Source organism: Silurus aristotelis (assembly GCF_946808225.1).
Source record: "Silurus aristotelis genome assembly, chromosome: 12".
In the NCBI taxonomy this organism is placed as follows: Eukaryota; Metazoa; Chordata; class Actinopteri; order Siluriformes; family Siluridae; genus Silurus; species Silurus aristotelis.
Window position 1 is genome coordinate 20,387,253 of NC_139585.1, and position 15,365 is coordinate 20,402,617.

General features: G+C 36.4%; 1 protein-coding gene across 1 annotated transcript; it reads right to left on the reverse strand.

Moving 5' to 3' along the window:
- Positions 1-407: 407 nt before the first annotated feature.
- On the reverse strand, positions 408-14,849 carry LOC310734068 (uncharacterized protein). The gene is made up of 6 exons (XM_083555693.1): positions 14,387-14,849; positions 3,383-8,638; positions 3,071-3,281; positions 1,725-1,819; positions 1,476-1,567; positions 408-1,099 (listed from the first exon to the last, which is right to left on the reverse strand). Exons 1-6 carry the CDS (start codon positions 14,441-14,443, stop codon positions 1,042-1,044), a joined length of 5,769 nt encoding a protein of 1,922 aa, XP_083411819.1. The 5' UTR covers positions 14,444-14,849; the 3' UTR covers positions 408-1,041.
- Between the last annotated feature and the right edge of the window lie 516 nt (positions 14,850-15,365).

Below are 15,365 nucleotides of genomic sequence, written 5' to 3' on the forward strand. Positions count from 1 at the left end.
AGCAGAAGACTCCAAAAGCAAAAAAAAAAAAAAAGTCCTTTTAAGATTATGGGTTCAATTGCACACTTGTGATTCTTATGATCCAAGCCTACTCTGTATAAAACGGGGCTCCCACTGACTCCCAATTGACAAGTTGAGTTATATTTGCATTGTATATGTATATGTAATCATTATTAATAATATATAGTGTAAAATGCATGGTATTTTCTTTTGTTATGCAAACCCCCTCTCCCATCCCAGTCCATGGAAAAATTGTCTTGAGTGAAACTGGTCTGTGGTGCAAGAACATTTAGTGAGCTCCCTCTTTGTCTTAAAAACCTGTTAAAGAAAAAGTTAATACAAAAATTCTGACTTTTTTCTGAGTCATCATTTGGGTCACTTCACCAAGAAGAGTCGCCACTTTCATCTTGCAAATGTTGATGAAATTTTATTTTTTAGCTGAACAAACTTGAATGCTGGACTAACATTGAACTATAGAACAAAATTTTACTGTAACTTTCTAATAACCTTCTTAATTTTTTTTAAACAACTTCAAACACCATTAAACAATTCATATGCAGCTTTAAGCTCACATCTTAAAGGTCAGAGTCCAGCTATGCTACACGAATCAAGAACAGAACACAATGAACAAAAAATATCGAGTTATATATCGAGTAAAAAAAAAAAAAAAAAGACTCACACAAGTCTGCTCTCAATGTTCATTCAAAATAGCGACTCGTTCACAGCAAATGCCAGTTTGTAATGCAGGGAGAAAGTGTGTTTGAACAGCTGTTGAAGGACTTGACCTGACACCTCCTGATACTAGATCCAAATCAGTCTTAACCTGATGTAGAAGCTGCATGTACTATTTCAGTTCCTTGAACTATTAAACATATAATAGAGGGCAAACCATCTGTCTGTCTGATCTTAAAAACTTACACCACAACAGGGTCTAATTTTAAACAAACATTTTACTCAAACATATATTATATCTCATTTAAACACAATTTATTTACACTGCACAGATGTGGAAAGAAATGCAATACATCTGGTAAATTTATTTTACTTCGGTTTTTTGAGTTTGCTCTTCAGCTCTGCCATCATCAGGGGGCTGCCCATCCTGCACACACACCACCACACAAAACATTTGATGAACGAGAAAAAAAAAATTGCATTAACACAAGCAATTGTCCATGTTTTGCAGTAATATCTAATTTTGTCTAAATATGCAGTATTTTTCATGAGAGAGATAAATTAAAGGGGGTGGGTTTTGGCCCTGTTATGCTATTATAATTGCATAGTTTTAGTTTGTGCCACAGTTTCAGTACACTTTACTCCCCTTTAGATTTAGAAAGTCTACAAATCAGTACAAAGTTCTTCTGACTGATCCCTTTGTCCTTTGATTATTCTGTGGCCCAACACCTTACTAACAAAATATATTTCAGTTTTCCTTTCATTTGCCATCTATACATCTGTAGTAAAATAATCAGCTGTACCCAGGTTGTCTTGGTGGTGTCCATTTAGGTTTAGGAGGTTTTATCTCCTGCTTGATCGTATCATCTGCTGACTGTGAGTCTGGGTTGGATTTCTGCATGAGTAAAAAGTAGGTACTGTAGTTATACTCCATCTACATCTAATAATTCACACTCACTAAAATATCAACATTAATCCTAATAGTCTATTTACTGTTTGTGAACATGCGGTACATATTTTAAATATCAGGGTTTACTGTTTTAATTTTATACCTGTACATGTGATGTTTCACTTCCTGCTTCTTCTCCATCTCTTGTTTTTTTTCCAGCTTCAGTTTTTCTCAGTGCAGGGAAACCAGCACCCAAACCTTAATAACAGAATAAGAGGAAGTCACTATTACACAACACAAAAATATGACTACATACCCAAGTCAAACTACAGTATATACACTGATCAGGTATACCATTCAAACCACTGATAGAGAAGCAAATAACATTAGTTACCTTGTTACAATGGCACTAGTCAGGAAATAGGATATATTAAGCAGCAATTGTACAGTTACTTCCCAAAGTTGATGTGTTAAGCAGTTATTTGCGCAAATTTAAAATAGGGCAAATTGTGATGATCAGATCTTCTTCAAAAGGACAGATCTTATGGCGTGTTTCTGGTATGCAGTGGTTAGTATCTACCAAAAGAGTTCCAAAAAGGAAAACCAAAGAACCAGCAATTGGCTCATTATTAGCTTATAATTAGCTCATGTGGGGAGCAAAGGCAAGCTCATCTGATCTCATCCCATAGAACTGGCTATGATAGCAAGGCGTCAGAACACAGTGCATTGTAGCCTGCTGTGTATGAAGCTGTGTAGCTGCAAAAAGTGCCCATGCGACATCTCATCCACATCCAAAAGCACCTAATATAGGCATATGATCATGAGGATGCACTATGTGAAGGGGAAAGGATGCCCAGGTAAATGTTCTGCTGGAAAATTAGTAGTCCTTTCATTCATTTTATTTTTTTTTAGCTGGATAACGTGCCCTGCCATGCTGCACATATTGTTCGGGAAAAGTTATTGGGAAGTGCTAAAAATGTTTACCAAACTTCACAAAATACAACAATTTTTGCCACCTACTGGTCAAACGTTATAACGACATGCTGAGAATTTTTGCTACCCTTCCTCCAAATGTTATCTGATCTTGATTAGGTTTGGCTCACATTTGACAACTTGCTGCCTATTTGGTCAACTGAACTTTTCTTTTACAGACAGAGAATGACATCTCTGTCTGTAGTCAATACATATACAAATCTTTTGAATTGATTTGCCTAAAGTTATGGTTCTGCCTTTCTGACTGCTTAGGCAACAGTTGTAGCATGTCTGTGATGTATGTGGTTCACTGAGTTCTGAGTGTGCAGCAATTTTCTTGTTTTTTTTGTATTTTATAAAGGTGTCTTCATGAAAGTTGCTTTTTAGTGTTGCTTTATATTCTCCCTATAACTCGCAAATGCAATCAATGAAAGGAACATATTTTAATACTTCAAAAGCTCTGGGCCTGGACTAGATATACTCACTTTAAATATTTGCATAATATGAATTAGCTTTATTCTAAATTTATCAACTCACCAGGGAGTTTGAATCCAATCACACCTTTGCTTGGTACTGATGCACCTTCAATATGACTCTTTTTTGGAAAGCTGGGCTGTAAAGGCCGAGGAGGAATCAAGGGTTCTACAGAAGCCATGTTAATAAGTGAACGAGGGTCTTTAGGGGGTCGAACAAGAGGGTTTTTCACAGCAATCTTCGACTTCTGAACAGTAAAGTCCAAAGATGAAGCCTACAATGGTAAGATAAAAAAAAGCAGCAGCAGTCAACTCAAATACAAATTTCAGAAACTACCAATACATAGTACACCAAGTGCATTGATTAGTATTTTACCTGTGATGGAAGTGAAAGACCTGTTAATACACAAGGCTCATCCATGTCATTGTCCCCTGCGATTTTTTCGAATGGTCTCTTGAGTCCAGGTCTGCCTCCTTGTACATCTTCTTTACAGTCTACAACTGATTTTTCATGTTCAACCTTTTCATGTTCTTTGTTCATTACCTTTGATTCTTTACATTCAGGGAAGACCAACTCAAACTTATCCTTTTCTTGCTCTGTGAAAGGTTGTTCCATTTTTTCCACCGACTCCATCTCTCTATGTGTCGAAACCACCATGGTTTCAATACCGATCATTTCTGTTAATTCTTTTTCACATTTCCATGCAACATTCGGTATTTCCACATTCATGTTTTCAAATGTTTTATCATGACTTTCAAGTTCACTTTCATTCTCTTTTCTTTCAGTAGTCTCCATTTCTCTCATCGATTTCCACTTAGAGTCTTCAGATTCCTTTGTCAACCCACTTGTGTTATGCCTGACTTCATCTGATAATCCGTTCTCTTCCTCATCAGTCCTCTCTTGTTCTTCTGTATCTTTTTGAGAATCGCTCTGCATCTCTGGCAGGTACAACGAATCTGAGAAGTCAAGCTGAAGTCTATGTGATGAAGTGTCAGTGGCTGAATCTTGCACTGTGCACTCATTCTGATTGATCTGATCCCCTAAAGTGGCATCTTCATGAATTAGCTTATTAGTAGCTTGCTCAAATTTCTGTTCATCCTTTCTCATTACTGTTGCTTCACTGAGTGTTTCAAAACATTCAGCTGTCTGTTTAGGTGAGCTGAGCTTTGCTTCTTTGGAGCACTTGTCAAGGTTCTGCATGGAATAAGTTTGCATTTCATCAACAGACTCAACTGCAAATTCACTTAATTGCTTGAAAGGAACTGACTGTATTTCACTAACCGATTTCACCAAGCTCAATTCATTTATTCTATTGTCAGCTGATTCTTCTAGCAAAGGCCCTTGTTGTACAAAGAGGCATGGTCTCATTATTTCCTGTATAGCCACTTCTGTGTCTATGGGCTGCTCATGCAAGCTAGTCTCTCTTTCAGCTGATTTAATTACATCTATTGCAGCAACTTCTTCTTTGCATTTTGATGTGGTTTCAGCTGTTTCTGTTTGGCTTCCTGTCATTTTTTCTGGTTGTGTAATGACAACTTCAGCCTCTGGTTTGGTCAATGCTGCTGGTTGTTGTGAACCATTGTGATCATAAGCTGCATCATCGATATGCCTGTGATCTACCTTTAGGGCCACCTCTGATGCGGCTTTTTGCTCTTTACTTTGTTCTAACTTCTGCAATTTCACTGTAACAGCTGAACTATTGTCTTCATCTTCAAACCTAGTGCTGCTACATCCTTCTGCAGTTTCAATTTGTGTCCTCTTCAATTGTTGGCTTTTAGTCTCCACATATTCAACAATAACTTCAATTTTGTTCAACGTTTTTTTCTTTTCTGTGTCACAGACTTTCTGTTTTTCAACAGTGTCGATGCCTGTGAACTTCTCAAATGCTGAGAACTCATTTTCATATCCATCATTCTCTTTACCCACAGTCTCTTTTTTTGTTTCCTCATTGTTGACTTCAATCGCTTCTTTTTCTTGCAACAAAGTGGCATTTTCAACCAGTTTCAGGCCCTCATTTAAAGGGGCCTTTCCTTCCCATGTTGAAGCCTGATGAGCCTCATTCATCGTTTGTGAATTACCTTCTTGATTTTCATCTTTGGTCCTTACATGGTTACTTTCTTCTACCACATAAAGCTCAGTATTATCCTGATCATTAACATATCCAATAATATTCTCCAAAACCACCTGGACCATGGCTGTATCTTGCATACCACACAAACTTGCCTGTTCTTCAGGCTCCTGGACAATAAGTTCAGTTTTAAATGGTTTATCTTCAGTTCCTTCATACTCTGGCAAGCTATCATCAACATACTTCTCTTCCTCTTTATCCTGATAGATCCTTCTCTGCTTCTGACTGTTTTCATGCTTTTCAACATTTAGATCAGCTTCTTTGGCCAGTAATCCTTGTTCAAAGAACTCACATTTAATTGTGCTTTCTCTAGTTTCATCATTCTCTCGCATTATTATTTCAACACCTTCCTCTTCTTCATTCCCTCCCTGCTCCGGGTTGCTTTCATTATTTTCAACATTTAGATCAGCTTCCATGGCTAGTAGGGGTTGGTCAGTAAATTCACTTTTAATTGGTTCTTCTTCATTTTCATCTCTCTCTTTCCTCATAATTTCATCAGCACTTTCCACTTCCTCTGTTTCTTCCTCTTTATCTGTCCTTCTCTGCTCTTGCTTGTTGACATTCCCCTCAACATTTAGATCAGATTCAATAAACTGATCAATAAACTCACTTAGTTCTTCTTCAGTTTTATCATTTGAGACTTCAACACCTTCATCTTTAGATTTCGTTTTCTGTTGTAGGCTCATTACATTTATCTCAACATTTAAATCAGATTTATTGGCCAATAAGCCCTGGCTAATAAACTCACTTTTAACTTGTTCTTTTTCAGTTTGATCATTATCTCGCCTTATAATTTCATCAGCACTTACAACTTCCATTTCCTCTTTTCTTTCCTGTTCCTGAATGTACACATTCCTCTCAAGATTAGAACCAGCTTCCTTGGTCAGTAAGCCTTGTTCAACAAACTCACATTTGAAAAGATCTTTTCCAGTGTCATCATTCTCTCGCCTTATTATTTCAACACCTTTCTCTTCCTTTCCCTCTTCCTGCTCCTGACTGTTTTCAATTCTTTCAACATTTAAATCAACGTCTGTGGTCAATAATCCCTGGTCAAAAAACTCACTTTCAATTGGTTCTTCTTCAGTTTCATAATTTTCTTCTCTAGAGATTTCATCAGCACTTTTCACATTCTTAACTTCTTCCTCTTTATCTGTCATTCCCTGCTCTTGATTGTTTTCATTCCTCTCAACATTTAGATCAGCTTCTGTGGTCAATAAGTCCTGGTCAATAAACTCACTTTTAATTGGTTCTTCTTCCGTTTCATAATTTTCTCTTCTAATGATTTCATCAGCACTTTCCACTTCCTCTACTTCCTCTTTATCTGTCCTGTCCTGTTGTTTATTGTTTGCAGCCCCCTCAACATTAAGATCAGCTTCAATTAACTGATCAATAAACTCACTTTTAATTGGTTCTTCTTCCGTTTCATAATTTTCTCTTCTAATGATTTCATCAGCACTTTCCACTTCCTGTACTTCCTCTCTATCTGTCCTTCCCTGCTGTTCATTGTTTGCAGTCCCCTCAACATTAAGATCAGCTTCAATTAACTGATCAATAAACTCACTTTTAATTGGTTCTTCTTCAGTGTCGTCATTCTCACTCCTTAAAATTTCATCAGCACTTACAACTTCCTTTTCCTCTTTTCTTTCCTGTTCCTGAAGGTACAAATTCCTATCAAGATTAGGATCAGCTTCCTCGGTCAGTAAGCCTTGTTCAACAAACTCACATTTTAAAATATCTTTTCCAGTGTCATCATTCTCTCGCCTTATTATTTCAACACCTTTCTCTTCCTTTCCCTCTTCCTGCTCCTGACTGTTTTCAATTCTTTCAACATTTAAATCAACGTCTGTGGTCAATAATCCCTGGTCAATAAACTCACTTTCAATTGGTTCTTCTTCAGTTTCATAATTTTCTCTTCTAGAGATTTCATCAGCACTTTCCACTTCCTCTACTTCCTCTTTATCTGTCATTCCCTGCTGTTCATTGTTTGCTTTCCCCTCAACATTAAGATCAGCTTCAATAAACTGATCAATAAACTCACTTTTAACTGGTTCATCTTTAGTTTCATCATTTTCTCTTCTAGAGATTTCATTAGCACTTTCCACTTCCTCTTTATCTGCTCTTCCCTGTTTTTGACTGGTTTTATTCCCCTCACTATTTATATCAGCTTCACTAAACTTATCAATAAACCCACTTTTAATTGGCTCTTCTTCAGATTCATAATTTTCTCTTCTAGACATTTCATCAACACCTTCCTCTTTAGTTTTAATTCTCTGGTCCATGATGATTCCACTTATTTCAAAATGTAAATCAGATTTATTGGCCAATAAATCCTTGTCGATAACCTCACCTTTAATTTGTTCTTCTTCGGTTTCATATTTCTCTCTCCTCCTAATTTCATCAGCACTTTTAACTTCCTTTCCCTCTTTTTCTCCTCGCTCCTGGAATACATTACTCTCAAGATTTAGATCAGCTTCCTTGGCCAGTAAGCGTTGTTCAACAAACTCACGTTCAAACATTTCTTCTCCAGTTTCAACTTTCTCTTCCTTTTTTCCTCCCTGCTCCTGATTGGTTGAAATTTTCTTAACATTTAGATCAGCTTCATTGGATAGTAATTCTTGTTCTACCAAATCATGTTTAATTGTGCCTTCTTCTGCTTTATCATCTCTCCTCATTATTTCAACACCTTTTTCTTCCCCTTTCTCTTTCTGACTGTTTTCATTACTCTCAGTAAAATATGAATATGAGGAATATAATTCCTTCACAAGTAAGCCATGGACAATAACGTCATCTTCAAACAGACCTCTGTCAGTGTCATTCTCCTCTTCCCTTGCCATGTCCTCTTTTCTTTTCTGTCTTCTTTCCTGCTCTTTGCTGTTTTCACCCTTCTCAAAATTGAGATCAACTTCCAGTGTCAAGCCCTGGTCTAGCCATGGAGTATACTCTTCTTTTCCAATTTCCTCAAATTCTACCCTTTTCTCCTTCTCTTCTGGTTTCTTTGTCTGGTCCGGTTTGCTTTCACTCTTCCCAAGATTAAAATCATCTTCCTCCCCTGCAGAAAATGTTCTCTCTTGGTTCTTGACATCTGCAACAATGGAAGCAGGTGAATCTTCTTGTTCAGTAAATTGTTTATTGGGAGTTTTTTGTGATTCATTTTTATTATCCAAAGTTTTTTCTTTATCCTTCTGTGCTCTCTTGTCTATGACTTTTGAGCTAATGCAAGTGTGTTTGCTCTTGTCTTTTACTTCATGACCATCACAAACAATGTTCGACTTTTCCCACTGAACAGCAGCGGCCCGCACACTAACCCCGGGATACTGCAGATCTTCGATTGTCTTTCTCTCTGTCTTTGTTTTAGTTCTTTCTTTGTCCTCTTCCTTTATTTGTAACTCCTTATAACCCTTACTGATTGACACAGTTTCATCTTGTTTAAAATGCACATTGTGGGCCTCTTGATTCGTGACCTCTGGTCTGAGATATCTTCCAACAGTGCCTGTAAGGTAACCCTGTATAGAAACAACAGTGAAAACAGGCAAACACAAAGTAAGAGCCATGTATTTTGTGTTTAGTTTAAAAAAAGATAAATAGTCACATGCTTTTGGTCGATGGTAGAAAGAAATACTGTATATTCTGTAATCACCTGTATGGCACTATTTCAGGGAGGAAAATACCTGTAACCTTGTGTAATGCATACCAGATATTACTTGCCACATGTATTTAATTCTTTGTCTGTTTTGCTAATGCTTTTAAAGTTTTGCTTTGAGGTAGACCATTACTTTAGTTTTCATACACACTTCACCCAGAGCCTCTCAGTGACTGTTTTGCTACAATAAATAGGCATAAAAGTGTAAAATAGTTTAAATATAGTGTGTCTAGTAAAAGCAAAGAAGAATGGATACATATGCAAAAAATATTTTTAAATAAAAATATTATAAAAGATAGAATAGGTTTGGGTATGGGTGTCCATGGCCCTATAGTCACCCTAGTTACAACTACATCTTCAGCATAATTGAAGTTTCTTAGTGATAGATATGTTTCTTTCCTAACAAAAAAAGGCAATTTCGTTTCTCCAACTTGGACTGTGCATTTTTGTTCATATCTATGATGATAACCATCCTGCAAAACTCTCACAAGATTTATCTTTTTAATCTTTAATGTAGAGTATATGGTCTTAGAAATGTTTTTTAAGACAAGCCACTGCAGGAGTCCTACGTTTCTTGTGGGAACACGTTACAGGCAAGCTAATAAAATCCAATCCAAAATTGTATATATGCATATATAAGCAGCATAAGTGCATATATGTGACATGCACAAAAGGCCGTAGGAAAACAAGATATGTGAATAGGTTTGTATCAATAAATGATTCATTTATTGATACATAAAATCGATTCATGTTTTTGTGTATATATTTTAGCTTCAAAATTTGACATGGTATTTAAATGTGTTCATATAAATTCAACCTTGCATTTTTCCTCCTAACCATTTGCTGTTTGATTATATGGCTCAAAATCATGAGCAGTATTTATGTATGTATTATATAGTCAAACAAATCAAAAAGGAAAAAAAATCAAGACAGATATAATGCAACATATTTTGAGACTTTCACTGAAATTAATTAAAATGTATTTAGTTCAGAGTATCCATGCTTCTGTTGTCCTTTTGCTGCTTTGGGAAATATTATAGTTACTGCGAAACCAGAAATCATATTAAAGATTTGGTTTATTAAAATATAGCAGAATGATGTCTTTTAGATGCTATATACCGTAATATCCGGACTATTAAGCGCATCCAAATATAAGCCGCACCCACTGAATTTGACAAAGATTTTTATTTTAAACATAAATAAGCCGCACCTGTCTATAAGCCTGTCTACACTGAAACTAATTAACTTTACACAGGCTTTAATGAAAGACAGTGTCTGTTACACGGCTTGTATCTAAACAGTAGCCTACCAAGAAAGTCATTGTTCACTGTCTTCCTCCTTCCTTTCACAACTATTTCTTTGAGTTTATCTTTTGGCATCGTCGTGCGTTTAAATATCACCATCGGTGAAGCTTTTCCCCCTATGCCGTGCAGCTCAGAACACAGGTGAAGTGTGTTTTTTCATGCCCGGTTGTTTTCAGCGTGATGAATGATTCGCTTTTCCTGTTGACAGTCCGAGTGAGCGGCAGGTCAAACGTCAGAGGAATCTCATCCATATTTATGATGTGGTGCGGCCCGATTCAGTGGGAGCGCAATTTAATATAAAGAGTTTCATTGGTTCACCTGAACCCGTTCGGCAATTTCATTGGTCTAATGTTATGGGGTTTAGTTTTTTGGCATGAAGTTTGTGAAACCGGGAAAAACCCAGGAAAAATCCATAAATTAGCCTCTTTGCTGTTTAAGCCGCGGGGTTAAAAGCGTGGGGAAAAAGTAGCGGCTTATAGTCCGGAAAATACGGTAGATGTTTGCTCTAACAGCACCATAACATTTTAACATAATTATTTGAATGATACTATCAAATCAGTATGATGAATAAAGTGGTGAATAAACATTCTGCCTTACTTCTTAAAAAAACTAAAATAAATGTAAGTCATAGAGACAATTAATGATCTATATAAAAAAAAAAAATATTACATTTACAAACAAGTCAATTATGGCTGTGCTGAGGGCACCTAAATTAGCCTGGTAATTAAAGTTTAAACATTTATTTTTAAATATCATAAAATATCGTAAAATATAATTTTATGTTCTACCCCAAAGAGACTGTTGCCCCCTGTCTGGCCACCACTAGCCTAGCTTATAACATCAAAAAATCCTAAAATAACTTATACAGTCACCCCTCAATAATTCGCGGTTCGGAACTCACAACTCGGAAAATTCACGGGTTTTCATTTGAAACCTAACTAACAGCAAGATTATCTTAAAATTCGCGGGAATTCCACAGCGGAACAGAATGTTCAGGAATATTAGGAATAAAATTTTAAACTTTGTTTTCACTAACAAATTTCATAAAACACATTGTTGTATTAAAGTGACAATGTCTAGATGAATTCAATAAGGTAGTCATTGCGGGGGTGCGTCCAAAATTTGTGGATTTTTGAATGTTACAAGTAGTTACAAATCATCAGCTTATACAGTATTAGCCAGCACACAAAGATTATTTTGCATCGCATGTTTGCTGGAACCAGAATGGTACAATACATTTGCAAGAAAATAACACTGCAATGAAAATACTACAACTACATGTGGAAAAAAATGAAGACTGTTAAATATCCTTAACACTGTTGCAGTAAAGCAATGGTTCTGTTATGTGATTAATCTTTGTTAAGCTTTTTACTCAACTATCACTTGAGCTTTTATATAAATATAAATAATAAATATAGCTGCATGCAGCAATTAGCAGGTTTCATGCATGTCTGTACTAAAGGTCATAAGGAAAAAGGCATTAGCAACATGCCCACCGAGTTTCATTGTAATGCGCCTCTGGTAACATTGCCAGTGCATATGTTCCCATGTCATTGGTGGATGGTGGCCATGTTTTATGAGATATGCAAATGACAGAAACCCTTATGGTAGATTGGACAGAGACTCTACATGCTAAGATTCAGATAAATCGAACAAATGGTTGTGCACCTATAGCAGTCTTTCATTTTTTTCTTGTTTAGCGCCACCAAGCTAAGCAATTTTTTGACCAAAGATTGAGCGCATAAACACTTCGTGAAAAAGCTTCGTGAAAAAGATATCTCATTCCGTTTCAAACTCTCTAGACCTTACGGTTTAGTTTGCACAATCAGTTTTAAAAAATAATAATAACAACAAAAATCTCTACAATAACAATAGGGTTTTAGCATTTCATGCTTGAACCCCTAATAATAATAATAACTGTTGGTTTAACTGTTGTTAAAATAACACATTCACTGATCACCTAATGTTTTTGCTCAGTGCATAATGGGGGAAATACAGTAGTTGCTACAAAAGTGAAAACTAAGCACTGCCCTAAACAGGTGAGACTCTTCAGTCAGCACCAGTGTTGTTAACAGCATTCAAAATGTTAGTGTAGAATGATAGGTTAGGTGTTGACTTATAGAATCATGACTGTGCAACTGAAATGCAAGCTCTTATTTTAGCACCTTTTTTTCAGAAAGGAGACCAGTGTTGAGCGTGTGGTATATACAAATATGATGAAGTAAATCAACAGTGCAATGAGATGTGCTGCAGTTGTGTATGCTGAACTACAAACCTGATGATCAGAAACCTTTACCTGTCTTTTACTTCTATGTTTATTTCTACATGTTTTTCACTGCTCCTAGACTGTGTAGGATCTAACCTACAACTGCTTACTGACCACCGAAAGACCCTACATACTTTACTGTATGTGGATGAGCTTGCCTTTTACATCAGATTTAGATCCCGAATAAGCAGGCCATAGGTGACAGTGGCATGGAAAATATTTTGACACATGAGGAGGAAGAACCTTGAGGGGAACCTGACTCAAAAGGGAACCTAGCCTCTTCTGAGTAATTAATACATGATATAAAAATTCTAAAATGTTTATTGAGTGAATTGTTGAACTCATTCTTTTAGATAGATAGATAGATAGATAGATAGATAGATAGATAGATAGATAGATAGATAGATAGATAGATAGATAGATAGATAGATAGATAGATAGATAGATAGATAGATAGATAATCTTTCTGCTGCACCCATTAGAGGTCGCCACATCGGATCGTCTCACTCCATACCACTCTGTCCACTAAATCTGCCTCTCTCAAACCAACTACCTGCATGTCTTCCCTCACCACACTGATAAACATCCTCCTTGTATACATATAAACATACATATAATTAATTCATTCTGCAATACTTCAGAAAAAAGAGTCAGTAAGTACGTTGACCTAGTGCGGTGTTGAGGTAGATCTGGAGCCAATCCTGGAAACTTTGGGTGTGTGGCAGGTATACACTCTGGGAGGGGCAGTAGGTTATTGCAGGGCACCCTGTGCATATGGTACACATGCGCACACACCCTGGGGGCATTTTTTCTATGTCAGTCCAACTACTGGCATGCTTTGGGAGGTGTATGGAAACCAAAGAAACTGCAAGAAACCTATATAGACATGCCCAGAAACTCTGTGTGTAACATACGTTTAAGATGGAACCAGGGAATGTGAACCTGCGAGACATAACTGTTGGTTTAACTAATGTTAAAATGACCATAATGTCTCTAATCAAATATGAATCTCGTTATTTAAACATGTACAATATTTTTGCCTAATCGTTTGAGCCACACCTCTAGCTTTTCAGGCCGTATGAACAACTGGACAAGTGGTATTCACCCCCCTCCCCCCACATGCACAACTTGTGCACACAGATCACCATAAGCTGGTTTCTTTAAATGTCTGTTGCTTCTTTGTGTGGTTTTGTGCTTATTTAAATATTCCGAAACTGTCTTTCTACAACACTGTATTTTACATAGAATCAATGATTTCTCTGTTATTTGTTGCCATATACACTTCATCGGCAAATGTCTGTGGACAACTGAACATCACATGCATGTATGTGAACAAAGTTTATATATTTTTAAAATAAAAATATATAAAGCTTTTACTGATCTTAACCACAAATCATTGAGCAAAATTTTTTTTTAAATAAGTTTTTTATATTTAAACAAATACTGTAGATCTCAGCTTTTGTTAATCATAGGTCCATTTATGATAAAAACCCAAGCAGCAAAATATATATTTGGAAGACTTTGCACAACCAGATGCGTTTGTTTAAACAAAATGTTTATCATGCTGATTATTCCTTTGCATATAAAATGCATATACAGTATAGCAGTTCACTTCCGAAAAAGTAAAAGACTAAATAGTGGACAGGACCAGTCAGGCGTGAAATAGTTTATTTCTTAATTTTTTTTCCCAATGATTCAAGACCATTACGAAAGTTTGTTTTTGGGCTAGGCCCTCTCTTGCTCAGAAGTGCATAGCTTTTTATTCTTAAAATTGACAGATAGACCAAGATTATTTATAATCTGATATTTGTAATGAATTCAGGTGACCAATATGAATTACAATTACAACATAATCATAAATATAACAGTGATGTTTGGACAAAAAGAACAATCATAATAATAAAGATGATTTAAACACATTTGAGGTAAAGTTATTAGTTTTACATGGCCCCAGAAACGCATCTCCTGCATCTTTATCTTGACCTCCTTTACACAGGCCAGATGTTTAACTAAACAAATAACCCAAAAATCAACCACTCACCCAAACGGTCCACACAGCACGACCAACTCTGCTTATTGTGCTCTCTGAACCTTCCATCTCTGGTCACTTTGAAATAAAGTTGCTTTAAATAAATACTGAAAAAGTCGTTCTAGATCTGTGAACTGAACATGCAGCTCTCCAGTCTAGCTCTTAAGGTCGAGAAATTGGGGTTTTAAAGAGGAAGGAGCCAAAGAGATCTGTTTTGGTCGAAGAGAAGCATATTACAGGACGTGCGTTTGGTTTGTGGTTAATAAAAAAAAAAGAAAAATACGAAAGCTAAGAAACACTAATACATGATCCAAAAGTCGGTTTGCTGATAAGCACTTCTCTAATCGCACTGCTACTGCAACACGAGCCTGTGAACACTTCCCTAATGTTTAAAAGTGTAACAAACCAGGAAACGAGCTGGATGTAGAAATAACCGCATTTGACGATGGAGCTCAGCGCAACCAAACCCTGACTTGTGATGTGAGAGGAAAGTAGACCCAAGTGACAGAATGTGACTCAGCAAGTGCTGCTGATACATTTAGGTTTTAATTGAATAAGAAAACGAGTTTATAACACTTTTAATAGAATGTTTTATTTTTATTTTTTGGAGGAAAAGTCAAAGCCACGCCCTTTTCCAGAGGGACTCATCAGACCACAAGGAACCAGAATCTTGTTGATGATGGGAATGATCGGATCATCTAAAAGAGTTGACTCTTTCAGTTTACAGCTGCCCCAGTGTAATTGCTTTACAGTATCTAAACTTCACGCGATATTTCGCTATAACTCTATTAGGCTATAGATTCTTCATTAATATTATTATTAGATTTGATTAATATAGTAAAAGAAAAACTTTACTCCTAAACAAAAAAGAAAACAAAGATGATTTACGTTAGAGATACACGACTCGGCTCCCAACGTTCACTCAAAACAGCCGACTCAAAGAGTCGACTCGTTGAAATGGACATGTCATTATGCAAATGAGAGCCGCTTC